At 45.9% G+C, this 19,380-nt stretch overlaps 1 protein-coding gene across 4 annotated transcripts in view; it reads left to right on the top strand.

Moving 5' to 3' along the window:
- LOC147665967 (homeobox protein meis3) overlaps window positions 1–19,380 on the top strand; it is a 131,355-nt gene that overhangs the window by 67,714 nt on the left and 44,261 nt on the right. For all 4 annotated transcript variants that reach the window (XM_086949368.1, XM_086949370.1, XM_086949367.1 and 1 more), the window contains exon 7: window positions 6,046–6,157. In XM_086949368.1, coding sequence (XP_086805494.1) covers window positions 6,046–6,157 — 112 coding nt within the window. The remainder of the gene's footprint in view (window positions 1–6,045; window positions 6,158–19,380) is intronic.

Here is a 19,380-nt window from a genome sequence, read left to right as displayed (position 1 = left end):
CAGGGGTGTTGCAATCAGTATTTGTGAGAATTTTGCTGGAGTCAGGGGGGTTAGAAGTTGTCTGAGTCAGGCTGGTGCTGGAGTCAGGAGAGAGACGAGTTATTGTAGTCAGGGAGGAGAAGGAGCTTCCTGAGTCAGGCTGTGAGAGCTGGGTCTGCCCGGGGGCCAGGGGCGTAGCTTCCTTTAGTGCAGCAGGTGCAGTGGTACCAGGACCCAAAGGTCTAAGGGTCCCATTGAACCCTGATTATTGTTATATATTACATTTCAAACAGCAGCCAGTGGGGCCCATTTCCATCCTTGCACTAGGGTCCAGGACACACGGGCTACGCCACCGCCACGAGCAGGCGGTAAAGGTGTTCGGTTGGAGCAGGAACTGGTGGCGTCAGGCTGGAGAAGGAACGTGTAGTACACAGGGCTCGAGTCGGGGTACCACGCGGGTGGACGGAGTCCCCTCACTTATTTTACCGGGAGCTCGATAACTGGAGCAAATGGAGCCACTCATTCACTCTTTGGCCTCTCTGGGGCGAGATCTCGCCCCAGGGAGGCCAAAGAGTGAATGTGTGGCTCCATTTGCTAAGGGGTGAGCGAGGGAAGGCAATGAGTCTGATGGTGCCAGCCACCTTTTGTGACGTCACTTCCGTTCGTGACGTCAGCGTCCCCCCACTTTTGTTTTTAGGACTTGTGCCCTGGTAGTACAACCCTTCAACTACTCCCCTGCCAGAGCCAGTGAACTGAAAGTTCTGCCACCCGCACCAGTACGTGCCAGGCAGAAACTTTGCTTTCACCATATGCCACCCTCCACTAAAAACAAACATGCTGTATCCATCACGGGTTGGATGAAAAGTTCACTTCTGGGGCCCGCATCCCCACCCCCACAGCCGCCCCCTCAGACTGCATCACTGCGCACAGATCTCCTCTCCTGAAACGTTAGACACGGGATGTGAGAGGGCAAAAAGGAATGCCGAGAAATCCGAGAATCTAAAAGTCTTTATAACCATCAATTAAAGTCAGAAAAAAACAAGGTCTCGGGGTGGAAGGATAGTACAGAAACAGACGGGGATGGTGGCGGAGTAGTGTACTTAAAGGAGCGGGAGAGAATAGAGTGGTAAGAAACAAGATGGCAGGGGAGAGACGGCCGAGGGGTTGATAAGGTTACATATAAACTGCCCTGGCTCACAGTGTTACCAACTGTGTCATCTTGGCTAAACCACTATCAACGTGGGCCAAAGTCGCAAAGCGGTAATCGGCAAAAGCAGATCCCCTTACTGTGCTGTCACTGTATCTGGTGTCACAATGTGACTTGCACTAATGTCTTATTGGCTTAAACAACTAGGCCTCTCAAGGGGCAATCTAGCCATTTTTTTAACTTCATCCATGCTCTTTCTCTGTGTTTGTTAACACTTCATAACTGTAGTTCGTTCATTTTTTGTTGTTGACTATTCCATAAAACACAGAGCTTTTTTTGGTAGCCTTAATACACTGTAGTCTTAGCGTGGTCTTACAAAGAGAAAACTCCGCTTCTCTCTAAGTTAATATAAGTTCAGGGGCGAATACCTACCGGCCTCTGGAAATATTGGGAGTGTGCAATGTGCCTGAACTTCTGAGAGGCCGGCATTGCTGCTCCAACGTCAGGCGGGTGAATCTTCTAAGGATTTTTTAGAGGCAAACTACTTTTCAAGGTGTCTCAAGATTTCACGATTGGCCAGTTTCTAAGTCCTGCTCTACCATATACAATCATATCCGTCGCTTTTCTTTGTTCAAAATTTCGGTAGACATTCTTTGCATTTCCTGGTACCAAATGAGCCCCTGTTCTGCCTGTGAAGGATTGTGTAATCTCCGTGAAGCAATATTTCTATGAATCCAGCTTCTCCGAGATTCCTGCAGTGAGGTCACAGGTCTCTTAGAAACCTTGCATCCGGAGTCTGGAGACCGTGACAGCTCGGGAGGAACGTGAAGGAAGCCAGATCTCCCTCAGAAGTCAGTGGGGAATAGAACTCTGTTCAAAGTGAAAAGCAAAAGCTGCTTTATTTTCGTAAACAATGAAAATAACAAAACACACAACAGGGGTACAGGGACGATGTAACGTGACTGTGCGTTTCATATAGAAAAATTGTCAAGAGCAGACGTTTTAAAGCACGCGTCTCGTTAATCCAGATGTGTCATCAACAAGTTTACACATCGAACAAAGCAACGGCGTGTTTCCATTATCTGAGCACCAGGGGGTGCTGTGGAGTTGCACATGTTTCCTCGGGACAGACAGCGTGCCATTAACTTGTGTCGCGCTGCTGCGTCTCCCGGACCCGGTGTGCGTTGTGCCCCCTGGACCACCATAGGGGGCGTGGAGAAGTACGGAACCTGTATGCCAAGCGTGTTTCGTGGTGGCTGCTCGAGGGATTTTTCCCCGCTGTCATATTTAGGGACAGGCTGTTTTTGCTTTCTTTTTTGGACCACAGTTGGCGCTTTCTGTTTCTTCTCTTTAAATTTACCTTTAAGTACCTGGCATGGCCTTGATGCTAAAATAGCAATGACATGACGCCGCCTAACGTCATTTTTAAAATAAAAATTTCAATTTAGTCTCCCAGGTGTGGGAGTTATTGCAAGTATGCTGAATTTCATATCATACTTTAGTCAGTCATATATAAAGGGAAGTAAGATATAGACCATATTTAGCAATACTTACGGAAAGTATTCAATATTTATTGGATGCCAGCCATGTTTAGTATGGAAGCAACCACACTTACTGGAATTGAGACATATGTACTGTGAGTGTGTGAAACTACTTTGGAGCAAGACAAATCTATTGGAAGCTAAACAACTTTATTGGAAGTAAACAATGCTTATTGGTTGCAAACGATACCTATTGGAAGCAAGTGATGCTTGTTGGAAGCAACCAATGCGAAGCAAAAACAAGTAATAATTAATGGAAGTAAGTAATACTGGAAGCAAGCAATATTTGAAGGAAGCAACTATGTTTATTGGAAGCTAGCCACATTTATTTGGCGTAGCCAATGCTTGTTGGGTGTTAACCACACTTAGTGGAGGCAAGCTATTTTCATTGGGAGTAAGCCAAACATATTAGAAGCAAGCCACGCACATTGTGAGCAACCAGGCCTTAGGTCCTACCCTGAGGATTTGTTTAAAAAAAGTAATGACAAATGGTGCATTGCAATGCGTAATACACCACCAACATTGGCCAAACATTTATAGAAAGCAAAGTGTGGTTGACAGGAGAGGTTAAAGGTTATCCCCTAAAGATATTTTTGAAAACGAATTCTGCAGATAATGATAATGTAAGTTAATTACTCTAGTAACATAAGACAAAAACCAAGGCTATGTGCAAAATGTTCTTACAGTTAGCATCAGATGCAGTAAAGTATACTTGCCTCAGCAGCATGCCTGTTTCTCTATAGCTTCAGCATGGAAATTGCATATGTAGTTTGCCAATAAAGGCCTGAAAATACCCCATTCACTTGCAAGCAAAGAGACCAACCTCCCCCAGGGGAAACTAGAAATCACATGAGGCAGGAATTTAGCTTCTATAGGAGATGAGAGGGATGGATCGAATAGGAGAGAGGGAATAAACGAGTACAGTGTTATATTATGTTGATTTTCAAAGCACGACGGTGGAATAGAAGAGGTCAGGCAAGCACAGGAAAGAGGTGTCTACTCTAGATAGTGCCCTCAGATCCACATTGCTGGCATTCAGGTGACATTCTCTTGAAGCTGAAGATAATGCAGAAGGAAAATGGAATAAAAACGCGCTTTGAAGTTCAGGGAAAAGTTCCATGCATCAAGCAAACTATTTATATGGTAGATAATAATACAGGGCAAGTCTTAGGTTGAGGCAGGGGTGGGTTGAGGAGCAGGCAGATCAATTTCTTTCAATGTCCCATTTCCCCTTCTTTCGGGTAAGCGTGCCGAATTCTGCCCCCTAGTCATTTTCTTCACAGCACAGTTACGAGAAAGCCCACTTCTGCAGGCTGGCAGCCCCTGGTGCTGTCTGAGGAGAGTTGTGAAAATCTGTTATTGCATCAAACAGAATCAAGTATGAACAGTCGTGTCTTGGACGTAAAAAATGTACCTTAATAAACAAGTTAGGGAGGGAAAAAGGATTTCACAGCTAGTCCTGTCTGCTGCGGGCTTGTCACTAACAGAAAAGAGCTTGGCAGCTTGCCTGTGTTTTAGGAGTGAGAAAAGGGATACATTTGAAGCGAGGCTGAATACCAAGAAAGGTAAGTGGATGAAAAGAAGGGACGAAGGGTGGGGTTGGAGATAGCGAAATGCAAATCTGGCGAACAGAAAGTTTCTGGGGCTACGTGGTGAAGTGATCGGGAAGTAAAGGGGTAACTGGTGGTCAGACAGGTGGTAGCGTACCCACTTTATTACAGGTCAGTGTGGCCAATGCCTCCAGTCTTCAACTTTTCACCTACAAATCATTCTTATCAGATGTGTTTGTCAGAGTCGTTCAATGGAAGACCAAAATGCTTTTGGTTATTATTCATAATTCCTGGCATGGAAATAGCACCCATAATGACCCAGAGAGAGCTTGTTACAATAACAGATAGGTGCCAACAGTGGTGACGGATAGCTTTGTAAGTATCAGAAAAGCTCGAGGATCAGTCTATACGGGAATAGGGAGACTGGATAAGGAGGGCTAATTGGTCTGATAGGTTAGGTATCTTTGGCCTCTGTTCTCGCTCAGAAAACATCGAGTGATGGAGCAGCAACCAGAGCGCCTGCAGTTAGCCGTAATGGCTACTTGACAGTGAAGTGGACAGGATAGACCAGCAGTGAGCACAAGGCCAACCCACCAAGATCTTTTCTGGGTATTGGCTTAACTAGTCGTGGAAAGAGAACGCTGTGTTAGCCCGAGCAGTTGTTGCTTCTCCAGTGACAGGAAACCAACAATCCTATCGTAGGGAGCCCCTCAGCTCTGGCACATGGATTTTCAGAATGACATTTTGTTGTTTGGGCACTCCCCCTACATGCGCAACAGGATCGTATTTAAGGCCGTTGGTTAAATCTGTCAAGGTGACATCGGACAATGTGATGCCATTCTTGCAGCCTCTTAATGTTAGAGGTGAATGAGTTGAAGAAATGCTGGTCATTCACTGCCAGTCTAAAGAAAGAAGTGAATGCAGGGTTGCTGTCACCCAGTATCTATGTGTTGTAACCTGTATTGTATTTATCTGGTTACTTTACCCCTAGCTACTCAGCCAGTGTGAATGTGATGCATGGAATGTTGGTGTGAGCGTCTTGAATGGAATGTTTAGGTTCCTGATGCTTGAGTGTGACAGTTAGAGTATGTAGAGTGTACCTGAATGCAACTATATCCAAGGATGAGAATAACTTGGTTTCTACTGAGATGCCCCTCCCTGGATGATTTGTGCGCGTTATAAATTAAAATAACAGAACATACTAATATAATCCAAATGTATTGTATATTTTTATCTCAATTCCAATGCTCAAAATAACTTTTCAATTGCGGTAATCACGTTGGAGTCACAATAAATGCAATGCATGTGCTTTCCATGTAATTGAAACAATATGCAAAGCGTAATACTGAGTATGTAAATCCTATCTAGGTGATTTGACAAAAACATTCATCTTTAGTCAGAATTGATAATGGTAGCCAGGGCCGAACTGGGAAGCAAAACCAGCCCTGGCAAAGTGCTCCCCCACACCTCAACAGGGGTGGGGCGACCGCGCTCTTTGCCAGGCCGGTTTTCAGCCGATTTTGTTACAAGGCCGTTTTTGCAGCTATTCTTCTAAAATGGCCCTGTAACAAAAACGGCCCCCAGGGGCCCAAAACCGGCCCCACCCCTGCGGCGCACCGGGGGATTGCCTGGTGCCCGCAACGGCCAGTCCGGGCCTGATGGTAGCACAACCAGAGGAGATGTACTGGGATGGGATTTGGTGACCATAAAATTGGGAATTCAGCCTGCATTAAATGATTGATAGTTTACTGCAGGTTTTGCATAGCATGCACTGTTGAGTGGAGTGCTATGGGAAATCGGCAACTCACCCTTTCTGTCTTACCTGCAGAATAACTCTTGGATACGTGATCATGACGAAACGGGCTCCACGCACTCCGGCACGCCCGGCCCCTCGAGTGGGGGAATTGCCTCGCAGAGCGGCGACAACTCCAGTGAACAAGGTAGGAAAACTTTGCCTCTGCCCTTTCCACCATTGCTGTGCTCCTTGCCTTCTATGCAGTGCACACTAACCTGTACAGTGCATCTCCTCCTCCATCCAGTGTTCCTCCTTTTCAACACAGTATCTTCTTTCTTGTATTACTTTTTTTAACAGCGCTACTCTTAAGAGAAGGGTGTCAGTGTGTTTTATATTTACACAGAATGCGAGGCTGTGGTATCCAAAATACATTCAAACATAGAAATAGCAGAGCAGGACAAGACAGTGAGGGTGTGTGTGTGTGTATGGGGAGGGGAGGGGGGTGTTGGGTGGGACCAGGAGTGCTCCTTCTGTTCCTTCTACTCTTTCCAGTGCTCCTTTCCCTTTCAAACATTGCTTCTCCCATACAGGGCCTGCTTAAGGGCACTGTGACCTGTGGGCGCTGACCTGTTGAGGGGGCACTGACGTCAAAGGGGGTGGGGGGGGGGGGGGTGCTGTGTTTTGTAATAACTTATGATTGGAGAGATGAGGTGCACTTTTGCCCAGTGGTAGTGAGAGAATACGAGGAGGCGGTGATGGAGTCGCCAAAAATGATTGTTGCACCGGTTGGCATAAACACTAAAGCTGGCCCCGCTCCCAGTTCATACAGTGTTTCCCCTTCCATACAGTGCGCCCCCTCCTTACATTGTTCCTTCCCTCCTTTACAGGGCTCCTCCTTTTTCTTCGCAATGTTTCTCCCATTTATAAGTGCTCCAGTCATTCATAAGCGTTCCTCACTCTGCAGTTACCTTACCATCACCCACTCCCAACACATATTTTTTAGCCACTTTCAGGGGTAATTATTTTGAGTAGTTGTGAATCAGCGCAGTAGCTGTTTCCTGTATGATTTAACTTGGTGATTTTTTTTGACTGGCTGTTGTAACCGAGCTCTTTGCCGGGGCCGGTTTTCGTCCGATTTTGATACAGGGCCGATTTTGCAGTTATGCTGAATAAACGGCCCTGTAACAAAAACGGCCCCCAGGGGCCCAAAACCGGCCCCACCCTTGCGGTGCACCGGGGATTGCCCGGTGACCCCAACGGCCAGTGCGGCCCTGTTTTGCGCCAGTCGCTGCTCCCTGTGAATACACTCTCACCTCTGGCCTTCTACGCCCCAGCAGCACTTCACGTTCTCTTACACTCCCGTTCTTCTCCCTAGTTAAAAAGGGCTTTTGGGGCTCCTTTTTATTAACCAATCCATCTCAGATTGATAAATACAAAGAAAAAAATGCTTGCCTCATATTGAAGTGCCCGCATGAGTGTTGCCTCACTGCTACAAAATGATGCAGCTGTCACAGTATACGTAATTGTACTTTTTGCCATACTCTACACAGCAACCACTGTGTTGTACACCATGGCCAAAAATCATTGCAAAGCCAATAGATAACATAGGCAAGAGCTCTTGGCTTTGCCATTGTTTGATTTAGTTTCTATCCTGACAGTGCCCAACACCCAAGCTCAAGGCCATTTGAAGCATTAAAGTGTATTTACCCTCTTTAATCCTTCTCCTTCCTTGCAGCATCCCCATCCTTACTGAATTTCCACTTCCTTAAAGTGTCCCTTGCATCCTGGAGAGAATGTGGACTAGCGGCCAGAGCTGCCATCCTTGGAGCTGGCGAACCAGATCCCAGTCTTGGCGTCAGCTCAACGTTCTGTGATTCTGGGCATATCTCTTAATCTCCCCTTGCCTACCAAAAAATGAATGTGTCCATGTGTAATGTAAATGGTGCTCATGTAAAGTGCTTCAATACCTTCGGGTCGAGTGTGCGCCATTAAAACATACTACAAAAAAAAAATACTTCCTTTTAGTGTCGATCAGTGTGTTGAAAAATTAAGATGGTTCGACGGAGGTTCTTTTCTGCAGTATTTTGCATGTGTGTAGGCTTCCCCCTCCCCTGGCTTTAAGTGTAGGAGTAATGCTATAGTCTCGTTCCCCATCCAGCTGTATAAGCAGCTGGAGAAATTCTGCTGAGTCTAAAATGTGTTAATAAAACACTTTCATGGAAGTACAAGCTGATAAACGATGATAAATGGGCGACAATTTTAAAAGGTGGGAGACAGGGGTGTTAGTTACATATTCTGTCTCCAGAGAAATGCTACTGCGCTACTTCAGAAACCTAGCGATCAATTCGCCGATTAAACATGGCAAAGGGGGCTACAGGTATGGATGGCATAAGAACATGGAATTTGGGTCTTGTGGTTGTGCTTTCCCACTAAAGGGATGAGACTGCTAGTCCTAGCTATCAGAATGCTTTTTGTTGTCAAATGCTGCAACCAGTTAAAGCAGGGATGTTAGTAGGTTGTATAGCAAAATATCAAGGTCAGAAATATTGACCTACATATCACCTATGTCAATAACTGTGGCGTTACAGATAATACATTTACGTTTGTGTGTTTATATTTACCTGGACTATATAGAGGGAGTTGATATTCTGCAGTCGGCATTCTTGAATGTTGATCTTATAAACTAATTATTGTGGTAGACCACTGTTCACTGTAGGTCCACAGGGGCCAGACCCAAGCCAGAGTTTCAGGTTAACCAATCGTTATGTGCATGTGTTTTATTTAGCTGAATTTCATGTATTTTTATTTTCGTGTATATAGTCAAACCTGGCATGGACCTAGCGCTCCTGAGTTAAAGGTAACCTCTTGGGCCCAGTTGATAACTTTGGGCAGTAGTAGGCAGTGTTATGACAGTTTCTGTTTAGCAGGGTTCATTTGCTTACATTTGTTAATTCTTTGCTTGCATCCATTCACAATCACATATTCCTTTTCATGCGGCAGCGTAGGTGGGGGAGGATCTAAAATAAAATCTGAATTAAGTCTATTTTTGCTGAAGACGTGGAGGTGAGAACAAGGAAGCTTGGAATCTAAGTTTAGGAATCATTTGTCAATGCGTTACCTAGATTTAAAAAAAAGAAATCTGTGCCGCATGACAAAGCAGGAGAATCAAAAAAGCTTCAGCAAAAAACATTCAAAACTTGAGCTCAGTAGGGCAGTTGTAAGCTGGTATTGTACACCATAAATGTTTGGAAATCCACACCTTGTATCCAGTTTGGGCCCTGTGGAGAATAATGAAGGCATATATCATGTGACCAGATCTAGCAACTTGATAACTGGGTTGCACCGCTACTCATGAAGAGTGTTCTCAACTTGTCACATGTCAGGTTAGCGTAGCTCACCCGTCCTCTTTCTGGAGGCCCGAAAGCACAAGGATACAAAGAGAAAACAGAGTGTGCGATATGCTTACTCCTGACATGGCAAACACAACAAGATGATGGACGGAGTGCTAAATCCTTTCAACCACTCACCCCCAGTCAAGAGATCTGGGTTTAATCCATTATTCTTATGCTCACTATGCCACCCCAGTTTGGATCCAGCCATATGAAAATCAGTCTTGATTCTGCTCCTCATGGGAACAATCCAGCCCGAACTGCCAGGCCAGGTCGACCGTGGACCAGAAACAAGCATCCAAGGACCGGTAAACTGGAATAGCATGGGGAGCAAAAAAAATATGTATCTAGGCCCAGATCTCCATACTGGGGAGAATGTTTGACATTGTTCAATATTTTGTCCATCAATTGTTGTTTTTCCACTCCCGACATGGTCACATGAGAATTCATCTGTAAAATGTGGACATACAAAAGGGATGAGATCAACAGGTGGTGATAGGGGCAGAGCAACAGCTGCTTCCATTTTAATTGTATAAAGGTGTGGTTAGCAAAGTGCATGTTGTAGATTAATGTGCTGCGTGCTATTCTGCCAGCTAGTGTTGGGTTCGGAACATTGCAACTTCTCTTTCTTTGGAAGTTTTGCTGCGTGAAATGATGGGATCTCCAGGATAGGCCCTTCGAAACACTTGGGATTTTGTTGCAACCTGTCGGATGAGAAGAAAGAACTGAAGGAATATATTATAGCTCAGGCGGACCCAATCTGCACAGGAAGAGGATGGAATTTAGAGAGACGAAGCTGAGGCTGGAGGAAGAGAAGCTACAGTGTAAGGATTTGGAAAGCTCCATATAGCATGACTTTGTCATTTAGGTGCGCCCATTCCGCAAGCGACAGTGCCATTTTGTATCTTATTTGCTGCAATTCGGTGCACATCTAAGGTTACTGGCTACGGTAGCCTTAAAGTAGCACAAATTCTTAAAAAAATACAGTAAGAAGGAGTACAGAGTTAGACTGGGCATTGGGACACCCCTTTTCACCATTGGTTTTCATATATGTTTTTTATGGTTTGGCATTGCGTAGATGGACTGTATCGTAGGGCCATGGCATTTTGAGTATGACTACAGTGTCCCATTGGTCTTCCCATTATTTTTTGGCGATGTGGCATCGAGTAGTCCTTTTGTTAGAGTACACATGCGACAAGACACAAGTGTCAGTATGTGCTATGTTATGTCGTTGATGTGCTTACACGAGGGAACATTTTACCGGCTGATTTATGTTTTTTTTTGTTTAAGAACCGCAGACTCATAAATTTGCCCCGCTTTCCTCTAATTGCACTTGAGAATTGATTTGTTTTAATTTACTGTCCTGATACATGGTTTTGATTTATATTTTTTTTCTTCACAAAGTAAGGATGTTTATGCACTTACGCTTTCTTAAAGATGCAACAAAAATACAGACCCTTTGTTGAAAGTTTCTGCTTTGCAATATTTTCCTCTGTATGCCTTTTAAGTTCGCCATACGGAATGCAAACTTCATATTAGAACTTCTTTTCAAAACAATTATCTGTGAGTTATAGCTTGCATCTGCCAATGTTCAGCAAAGGACCCTGCTCCCAGCTTTCATATTGTAGTATTCCAAAATGTGTCTTTTTTATGGGATTTTCTTCCTAGGTCTAGTGCAGTCAACAGACAAAAGATACAAAGGAATAACAGACAACTTCCATGACCAAACACTTCCCCTAGCCAAACGCCAGTCCTCTTGGCTCTGTCAATGCTTGTTGTTTGTATTCGGGGTTGGTGGAGGTTTTGTTTGGTGCATAAAGTTTATTCAAGGTTTGTTTTCGTTGCAGTTAAGGTTCTTGCAGTTGTCATGTTGGAGTTTTACTAGCTTCATTTCGTTACTGTGCCACGTGTTGGTGTTTTTGTTGTCTTAATTTCAGCAAGTGTTATCAGTTGAATTGATTAGAACTATTATGATCGCATGATCTTTTGGGCATGCCTTTTATCTGCACTGGCTCTCTGATATCACTGCCTTTTATGATCTGTGTGTGAGCTAGAGCTGGTCTCTCTTCAGGTCAGGGGCATACTGTTGCTCTTGCACTCTTTCTGAATGGGTGTGTGAGGGCCAGTAACAATCAGTATGCACTTGTGGTGTAACTGGCAGGAGGGAGGTCATTTTTTGGGGGGCGGTGGAGCTGAACAAGTTGTCAGTTGACTAACCCCCCTCCCCCCAAGAAACAGTTGTCTCCGCTCTTACTGAACCGGGCGGCAAACTCAGGGACCGCCCTGGAAGGCAATAGGTCTAGCTACGCCATTGGTGTACGCATGGAGGTTGTGGTGTTCCGGATGATACTGGTTGACGGGTACTGTCATACTAGATGTTTACAATGGTTCTGAGGACTGTAATGTCTCTCTTTATTCTTTCCACCAGCAACTTATTTCGTAATGTGGTATAATAAATTGAGACCTTCCTTTGCCCACAAACTGTAGGTTTCCGGTGATAGAGAGTCACGTGTAACTAGAAATTTGGCTTAAATTCCGCCTCCCACACTAGAGATGAATGAAATGACACTGAGGGTTTAGAAAGAGAAACATGTTCATACCCTCATTGCAATGCACTGGGTATTTAGTTTAGAACAGTGAGGAGGAATACATGTCTAGAGCAGCGCACATGGCTTGGTAGGTTGAACACCTGCTGCTGAGCAGTTTCTGCAACCTGCAGATAACAGGTTTCCATTCAAGTGGGGGATCCAGTCTGCCTTGCAGCCTTCCGAGGGGGTTAGAAATGGAGTGAAAAAGTTGCTTCTAGAAGATTCTGCCACCGGAATGTCTTCCAGTTGGACGTTATGAATAAAATCAAGGGAGTGGATTTCCCTCTGTATTCAATGACTCTTGTATCGATGTATGCATGTATGTATGTCTGTATGTATGTGGTACTTATAGTGTGAATCTCGCTGAAATGCACAGGATCCCTGTTCAACCTTAAAATTCAAGCCATAGTCATTTGTGATAGGAGCAGAGCTGCTTTGTGGACTGCTGCTGCATCATGATGTAGTGCCTCTAAAGAGGCATGTATTCAGGTCTTTCCTAATTTGGAGCAGGGTTGGGGCAGTCCTGATGGATACAGAAATATCGTTCCAGATCCCAGGCGCATAGTCGCTTTCTGGGAGGAATGATTTTACTTTCCTTAGGGGAGAAAGCTGGTACCAGGACATCTTGCTTTGGTTAGTGATGGGTTCCTTGGGGGTGAAATCTGTGTCCAGGGTTGAGGTTCCAAGCTATTTCATGCTGTTGGACTAGTTGTTGCTTTTTGTCCTTTACAAACATCAGTTATTTATGTTTTGGTCGGGTTAAGCTTCAGGTAGGTGCTGGACATCCCCATCTGGCTATGGTGCAGGCTCATGTCTGAGGCGTTGGATATCAGGATTTGAATGAACTTTCATATATAGTTGTGTGTCCTCTGGAAATTAGAGGACTTCTGTCCCCTTCATATTCTAAGTAAGCAGGGCCAGACTGGCCGCAGCATGCACCAGGCATTTTTACCTGTGGGCGAGAACGGTGGGGGCCGGTTTTGGACCCGTGGAGGCAGGTTTTGTTACTGGGTGCCGGTTTTGCAGCAGTGCTGCAATATTGTCCCCTTGTAGCAAAAGCGGGAGCAGTGCTTCTCTCTAGCACCCCACTCCCTTTCCCCCCTCAGGGGCCAGTCAGACAGATTGCCAGGACTGGTTGCTGTTCCCCATCTGGCTGTGTAAGTAAGGCCTGTCATCTTTCTTAAAATGTGTGCTTAAGACTTGGTATTGTACGATGCGCCAACTCCTCAGCTGACCTCGGATTTTGATATAGCACGCCACTGGCCATGATAGGAGCTGACGCGTGGATCAGAATGCAAACTCATTATAGTGGTAGTCCACGACAGAAGAGAAAATAGTCGTGTCCTATGAAATTCCCCAACACCGGTGTAAGTTTTCAGTGGATCATGCCCTCAGTAGTTTCTTTGTGGTAGGTGCTTGTCTGTATGTGCCCAGGTAAATTTATGTTTCTCTGCATTTCAGCTTGGCTATAATGTTCATATCTGGTGGACTGGGGTCTGTGAGGTACGGATGCAACCGTGTGCGTGTGTATATATGTGTTGTGGGGGTGTGTGTGAGGGGGGTTTCCTTGAGTGCATCCATGAACCTTTGCTTTCAGTTTATGCTGTTTGTGTGTGCAGTGTGTGAGGCTGAGTGTATCCTTTGCATGTGTGGGTGACAGCGTTTTCAGTTTAAGCTACATCTGCACAGACTGTGGATGCATGTATGTAGAAGCATACATTGAATTTTGCAATGGCTGGCTGTTGTGTTCTCAGTTTATATCTATCTTGAGTCCAGCCACGGGCCTTTGTATTTGCTTCTGCGGCTCTGCTTGTGTGCATGCATGCATGAGCTGAATTTGCATGGTTCTGCATTTTATGACTAGGACGCATCCGTCTGTGCACGCACGTATGCGCGTGTGTGTATGTTTATGTTCAACCATCATCTTATGCCTACGATTATTGCAAGATATGCAGGGGGAGGGGGAGCGCGTGCATTCCAGCACATGCCATCTGTTTGATAATTACCCTGAGAACAGGGGCACCCAGCCGAGAAAACCTGAGGGAAGAAGGGAAGAGGGCACAGCGAGGAAGGCCTCCTGCTCGCGGCCTGTGAGACCCAGGCTGCCCGGGGCAGCGAGGTCAGGCCTGGCGGCCCGGAATAGCCCTCCGCAGCCCCACTGGGGGCAGGGCTAGGATTCCCTTTATACCAGAAGACAAGGCGAAAGCCAGCAAATGAACCGGCGGGGCAGATGCCCGCTCCCCCACTGCATGTCTTTTCTACTCCCGCCATTGTGTGTGGAAAGGAAGCGGCCTGTGGACTCTGGCCCCCGGTGATTAACAGACAGAATACAGCGGCCCCGTCAATTCATGACTGGAAAGGGGAGGCGTCTGTGGGGAGCGGGGCGTCCCACATCTCCAATACACGGTGTAATATTGTGCCGTCTCCTCCCTCGCGCTGCTCAAATGATTGCAGCAGGAAACGCGAAATCGGCTCTCTAAGATGTCTTACTCGTGTATAACATTGGTTCAGTGCAAAGTTATTAGAAATCCTGCATGAGAGGGTTTCCATCCTGTGTGTGTGTCTGTGTGTGCGTGTGGTGTGTGTGTGTGTGTGTGTATGTGTGTGTGTGTCTGTGTGTGTGTTTGTGTGTGTGTGTTTGTGCGTGTGTGTATTTTTTTCCAGAGCCCCAGGACAGCGCATTCATGTTATCCAGTCATGTCTATGAACAGTTCAAGTGTCTAGTAATAGTTTATTAGTTAATTAAAAGCAAACCATGTAAAAATGCGTGCATCGAGCATATTTACAAAATTTTAAAAGCGGTGTAAGAAAAACATTGCATTTCCGGTTGAAAAATAACCCAGTTGTAAAAGCCAATGGTGCATTTCAAGATTTGAAAAAAAGTTAAAAATTACAGCCAGTGAACTTGCCCATTCAGATGGGCTCCATTTGCAGAGAGCTTGGGGTGTACCATTTGGCCCAGGTGCACAATCTCATCGTGAATTTTCATTGATCTTAGTTATGTCTGTGGGCAAGTGGTGCAGTGGAGCACAGACGATGCGTCTGTCTCGGGTATTTTCACGTGATCAGGTGCCTGCTAGCGTGGGGATGCGTCTGTCTCGGGTATTTTCACGTGATCAGGTGCCTGCTAGCGTGGGAGAATCTGTAAACTGGCACCCTATCCTGCTAATCCTTTGAAAGTAGTAAGCGTGCCAACCGCCCATTGTCATAAGCGCCGCCTTCATCCAACCTTACCTTTGTATCCAAGACCACTTTGCTTATGTGGATCCAGCAACACCAGAATGCAGAGTGCTGATAGTCACAAAAGCAGGACTTGATGAAGGTGTCACTGATGTCAAAGAGTCGCTTGAAGATGTGAAGTACTGCGTCCCACCTTTCCCATAATGCTTTGTTGCCCGTAAACAATACCGCAAGCGTGCAGGAGTATAATCCGTCACCAGTTTTGAAGCCTGCATCTCTGCAGTGATTTCAAGAAGAACAATTCAAGGAGGTCTAGGCCAGGTCTGGGCGTAGAGGGGGGGGGGGGGGGTTGGTCTCTACTCAGTTTTAACTCAATTGGGTCCCAATTCAGTCTTACTGATAAGCTCAGCCCCCATGAGCAGCCAAAACTCTACTCCTGCCAGTGCTCCTTACCTTAGTTTAGACTGTCACAACCTGACATACAATGTCACACTGCAGCACAGAAGAACATAGCCAACTGGGCACTGAGGCGGTCCATATTGTTCTGTAAATAATAATGGGGTTTAAGTCAATTTTTACGTGTGTTTCTAACTGCTTTCCATGCACATGTGACTGTTTTTGTTCTTATTTGCTGATATCCTTTAAATTTTTTGGGCTCCCCCTGTGAACCCCTTGGCTTCTGATTTCTAGTATAATAAGCATTTGCTGTCTGTGCTTTGGAACAATGCTGCAACCCATCTAACAGCAGTCTGAGGTGCAGGACCTCATCTATCTTGCAACTTTAACCTCAAGTCTAGTGTAAACCAGGGTGTGGGCCAGATGTGGTTGATTCCATGTAGCTTCACTATTGCCTTTGATACACTGATATGGACTTGTGTTCCTTGTGGAGGTCGGTGGTGTGGAAGAATGGGTATAAATTAGGTTGCACGGTTTCTCCTTGCCTGGTTGCACTTCATTTTTGTTGCTATACCCTTCATTACGAGTGGTTCTCTAATTGGCGCAACACTTATCGCATGAAATGCATACTGAATGCTGAGTAAGAATTTATCTGGTGCAATAAGTACCACTCAATTACAAGTTTCCCCCCAATAATGGGGAATAACATGCAGATTTTGCTGCTTACTGCACCTAAATTGCATCTTCCTGTTTTCCTATGATAAATATCAATAGGTTTTAGCTGGAAGCATTTATCAAGGGTATATGGTTTTTATTGCAGAACTCATAAGTCCAATAAGTGTGGTACCAGGAGTTACAGCACATAGCAGAATTTAATGTCGAACCCGTAAGGAAGGCAAAGGCAAACTTACCTTGGGAAATTTTGCAGACAGCATAACATTTCAATTTCTCAAAAATGTAGCAGCATAAAAACAGTTTACAAAATTCTACCTTCATTTAGGGCTTATATGTAGTGTGCACTCCTTTCGAAGCATTCACAGTGTTAAGCTTTTAAGTTAAATGGAGCACACAGATTTTGTGTTCAGACCGCCTCCTGGCCTCCATTCCTGAACACTTTTGGCTTAGTATTCTGGCTGCCCCAGTCTGGTTTATGTCAAGTTTCAATGTTTGAACATGATTTTTCCGTCCCTTTCTTTCACCGCTTTTGGACTGAAGCACAAAAGCACCCAGAGTGTATCTGGAAAATGTATTTTAAGAAACTCTGGCCTCTTCTGGATTGAGAAAGAGGACTTCCCATGCCTGGAACATTGTAACTTTGTACTGATTAAAAAATTGATAAGGGAAGCTAATTACTGTACAGACCAACAACCACACATGACCTCTACCTTAATTCCTTTATCCAATCGTTTGTTCTCGTGCCCTTTCTAAAATCGCTATATGTTCACCACAGTAGTGCTCTTTCCTGCACCTCTCACTATTATCTCAGTGTCAACGTGCTGTGGATGTCTAAGGCTCATGGACTTGTATACACCAATCACTAAGGAGAGTCTGGTGTGCAGACCCTCCATCTTCGCACACAATGGACACCCTGTGAGCGGAGAGGCCATGGACTGAAGGGGCATGGAGTCTGAACTACCCCCACCACCACACAAGAACAAGTTTAATGCCCATCAACTACTTTACTGAATAAGTTGTGCTGCTGTGAACTTCCTCTGCCCCACCTGAGTACGTTTGAAGTTCACTTGTGTAAACAACGTTTTCTTGTGTGGAGGATTTCAGTCTACAGAGTTCTCGGTGCAATACTCTGTCACCAGAACTACATGCACAACCTTAATTTACACAAGCACCTGACTGTGGTTCGTATATCAGCCTCCTAACCCCCCATCTTCCCCTTAACCTTGCTAAGTTGACCAGCTGCTCTCGGTTTTTGCATAGCTCTTTTATTTACCCTTTCCTAATGCCTATCCAAGCTTGGACGGGCCTTTCTGCAACTCTGACATTCCCTTGGAGGGCTATAGGCTAGGGGGCTACTATGAGAGCAGGATGGGCTGCCATGATCCAGGCATGGTCCCATGGCCACTTTCTACTAACGGCCTCCCCAGTGCAGGCTGGTTTGAACATTTTACCAGAGGTGATTATGGTTTCCGGTCCAACCCTGTGCCTGTCTCTCTCCTTGGACTCTGTCACCTCTGCTCCCTTCCTGTCCACCTCTATAGCCACCATTCTCTCCGTTCTCTTACACTGTCTGAATTATCATTTATTTAGGGAAATGGTCTTTACAATGTGGGCAGAGCCACGTGTACCATTTCCCCGCTGGTGCAGCCATGCTTGCCGTAACCACACATATGCCTTAACCACGCATATGTGTGGTTAAGGCAGTACACAGTCTAGTTGCGGATGGGCGGACACAGGAAGCAAAAGGACTGGGAGAGGAGGTGGGGCTGGGGCCTGGTTTTAGGTGTGGGGTATAGTTTTTCGGCGTGGGGGGCTAAGGTTGTTTATAGGGCAGAGGGCGGGTTTTAGGCCTCAGAGTGAAGGGGGTCGAGGTAGTTTTAGTTTTTAGGGATGGGGTTGTTTTTAGGGGGAGGGGAGGGGGTTGGGTTGTTTATAGGGCAGGAACCAGGGATTTAGGACCCAGGACAGGGGGGAGAGTCCGGTGGTTTCAGGTTTTGGGGATGTGGTAGTTTGTAGAGCTCAGGGGTTGGTCTGGTTGTTAATAGGGCTGGGGCGAGGATTTTAGGCTCAGGGAGGAGGGGCTGGGTTGTGATCTTTACCACACATCTCTTTACCAATCATGCATTTCCCACGAAATTACGTGGTAAAGACATGCGTGGTAAAGGAATGTGTTGTTCCGACGCATTCATTGTCAAGGCTGCATTGTAAAGGCACTCATGGTTTGGCCACGTGCCTCTGTCATACAACCATTCATTTACCTTGTATCTCATACAGAGCTACGTTTACTTTTGGTTACCTCAGATTACTAGATGATCTAGCAATATACAGTTACAATGAAGACACAAAGAAAATTGGAGTCCAGTGGGATGTGTTTGTTGCGATCCTTGATCTGTGAGGGGATGTGTGAAATGTTCCCTCTTTGGGAGGTTCCAGCTTCACAGTCTGTTTGGTTTTTATCTCAAGGACGGGTCAAGGGCATTCCACAGTCTGGGGTCCTCAACTCCTGAGGATCTGCCTCCGTTTTTCGACCTCTTGAAAGTTTGTTGATGGCCACAGTCTTCCTGCTGCTGCAGAATACATGGGCAATTGCTGCTTGTACCTCTGTGTGTTTCCCTGTCGCCGCTCCTCACCCTCTGTCTTCTCTCACTCACAGCCACTAACTTCTCTGTTCTTTCAGCTCTTTTTCTTACTTCAGTCCCGCCCCCTTCTCTCAGCTCTCTTCCATGCCCGTCCACTTGCCGCTTTCCTTGGAACCGGTCAGCCACTGAACCTCGCTTTCCCCCTCTCCGCCTAGCCATCCGTCCCCTGCTCCCCCCTCTCTCCACCTCCCGAAGGCTGCACAGCCAAGGAGCTTGAAGTAATAATTATGTACGAGTGGGGGATGTGGCCTGCGCCTGGAACGCAAAATTGAATCAAAGCATAAAATAAACGTTGAGAACATGAGTCAGAGGTGAACTCAGTCATGCAGAGCATAGACTTGGCACTGTTCAAGCCGCATCCCGCTAGTACTGAGGCTGCAAGCTGCCTTCGGAAAAGGAGGTGCCGCTAGCCCAGCCGGGGAATGCTACCTCCACCCCTGAAAAAACTGGGGTACCGGGCGAGCTGGTCGCTCTCCACGGCATCTCGCCCTGGATGGCGCTGACCAACCGTAGAAACACTGGACACCGAAATGATGCGGTAGGGAATGACCAAATTATGAG

This window comes from Lissotriton vulgaris, unplaced genomic scaffold, assembly GCF_964263255.1.
Source record: "Lissotriton vulgaris unplaced genomic scaffold, aLisVul1.2 SCAFFOLD_236, whole genome shotgun sequence".
Taxonomy (NCBI): Eukaryota; Metazoa; Chordata; class Amphibia; order Caudata; family Salamandridae; genus Lissotriton; species Lissotriton vulgaris.
This window is presented reverse-complemented; position numbering and strand designations above follow the sequence as displayed.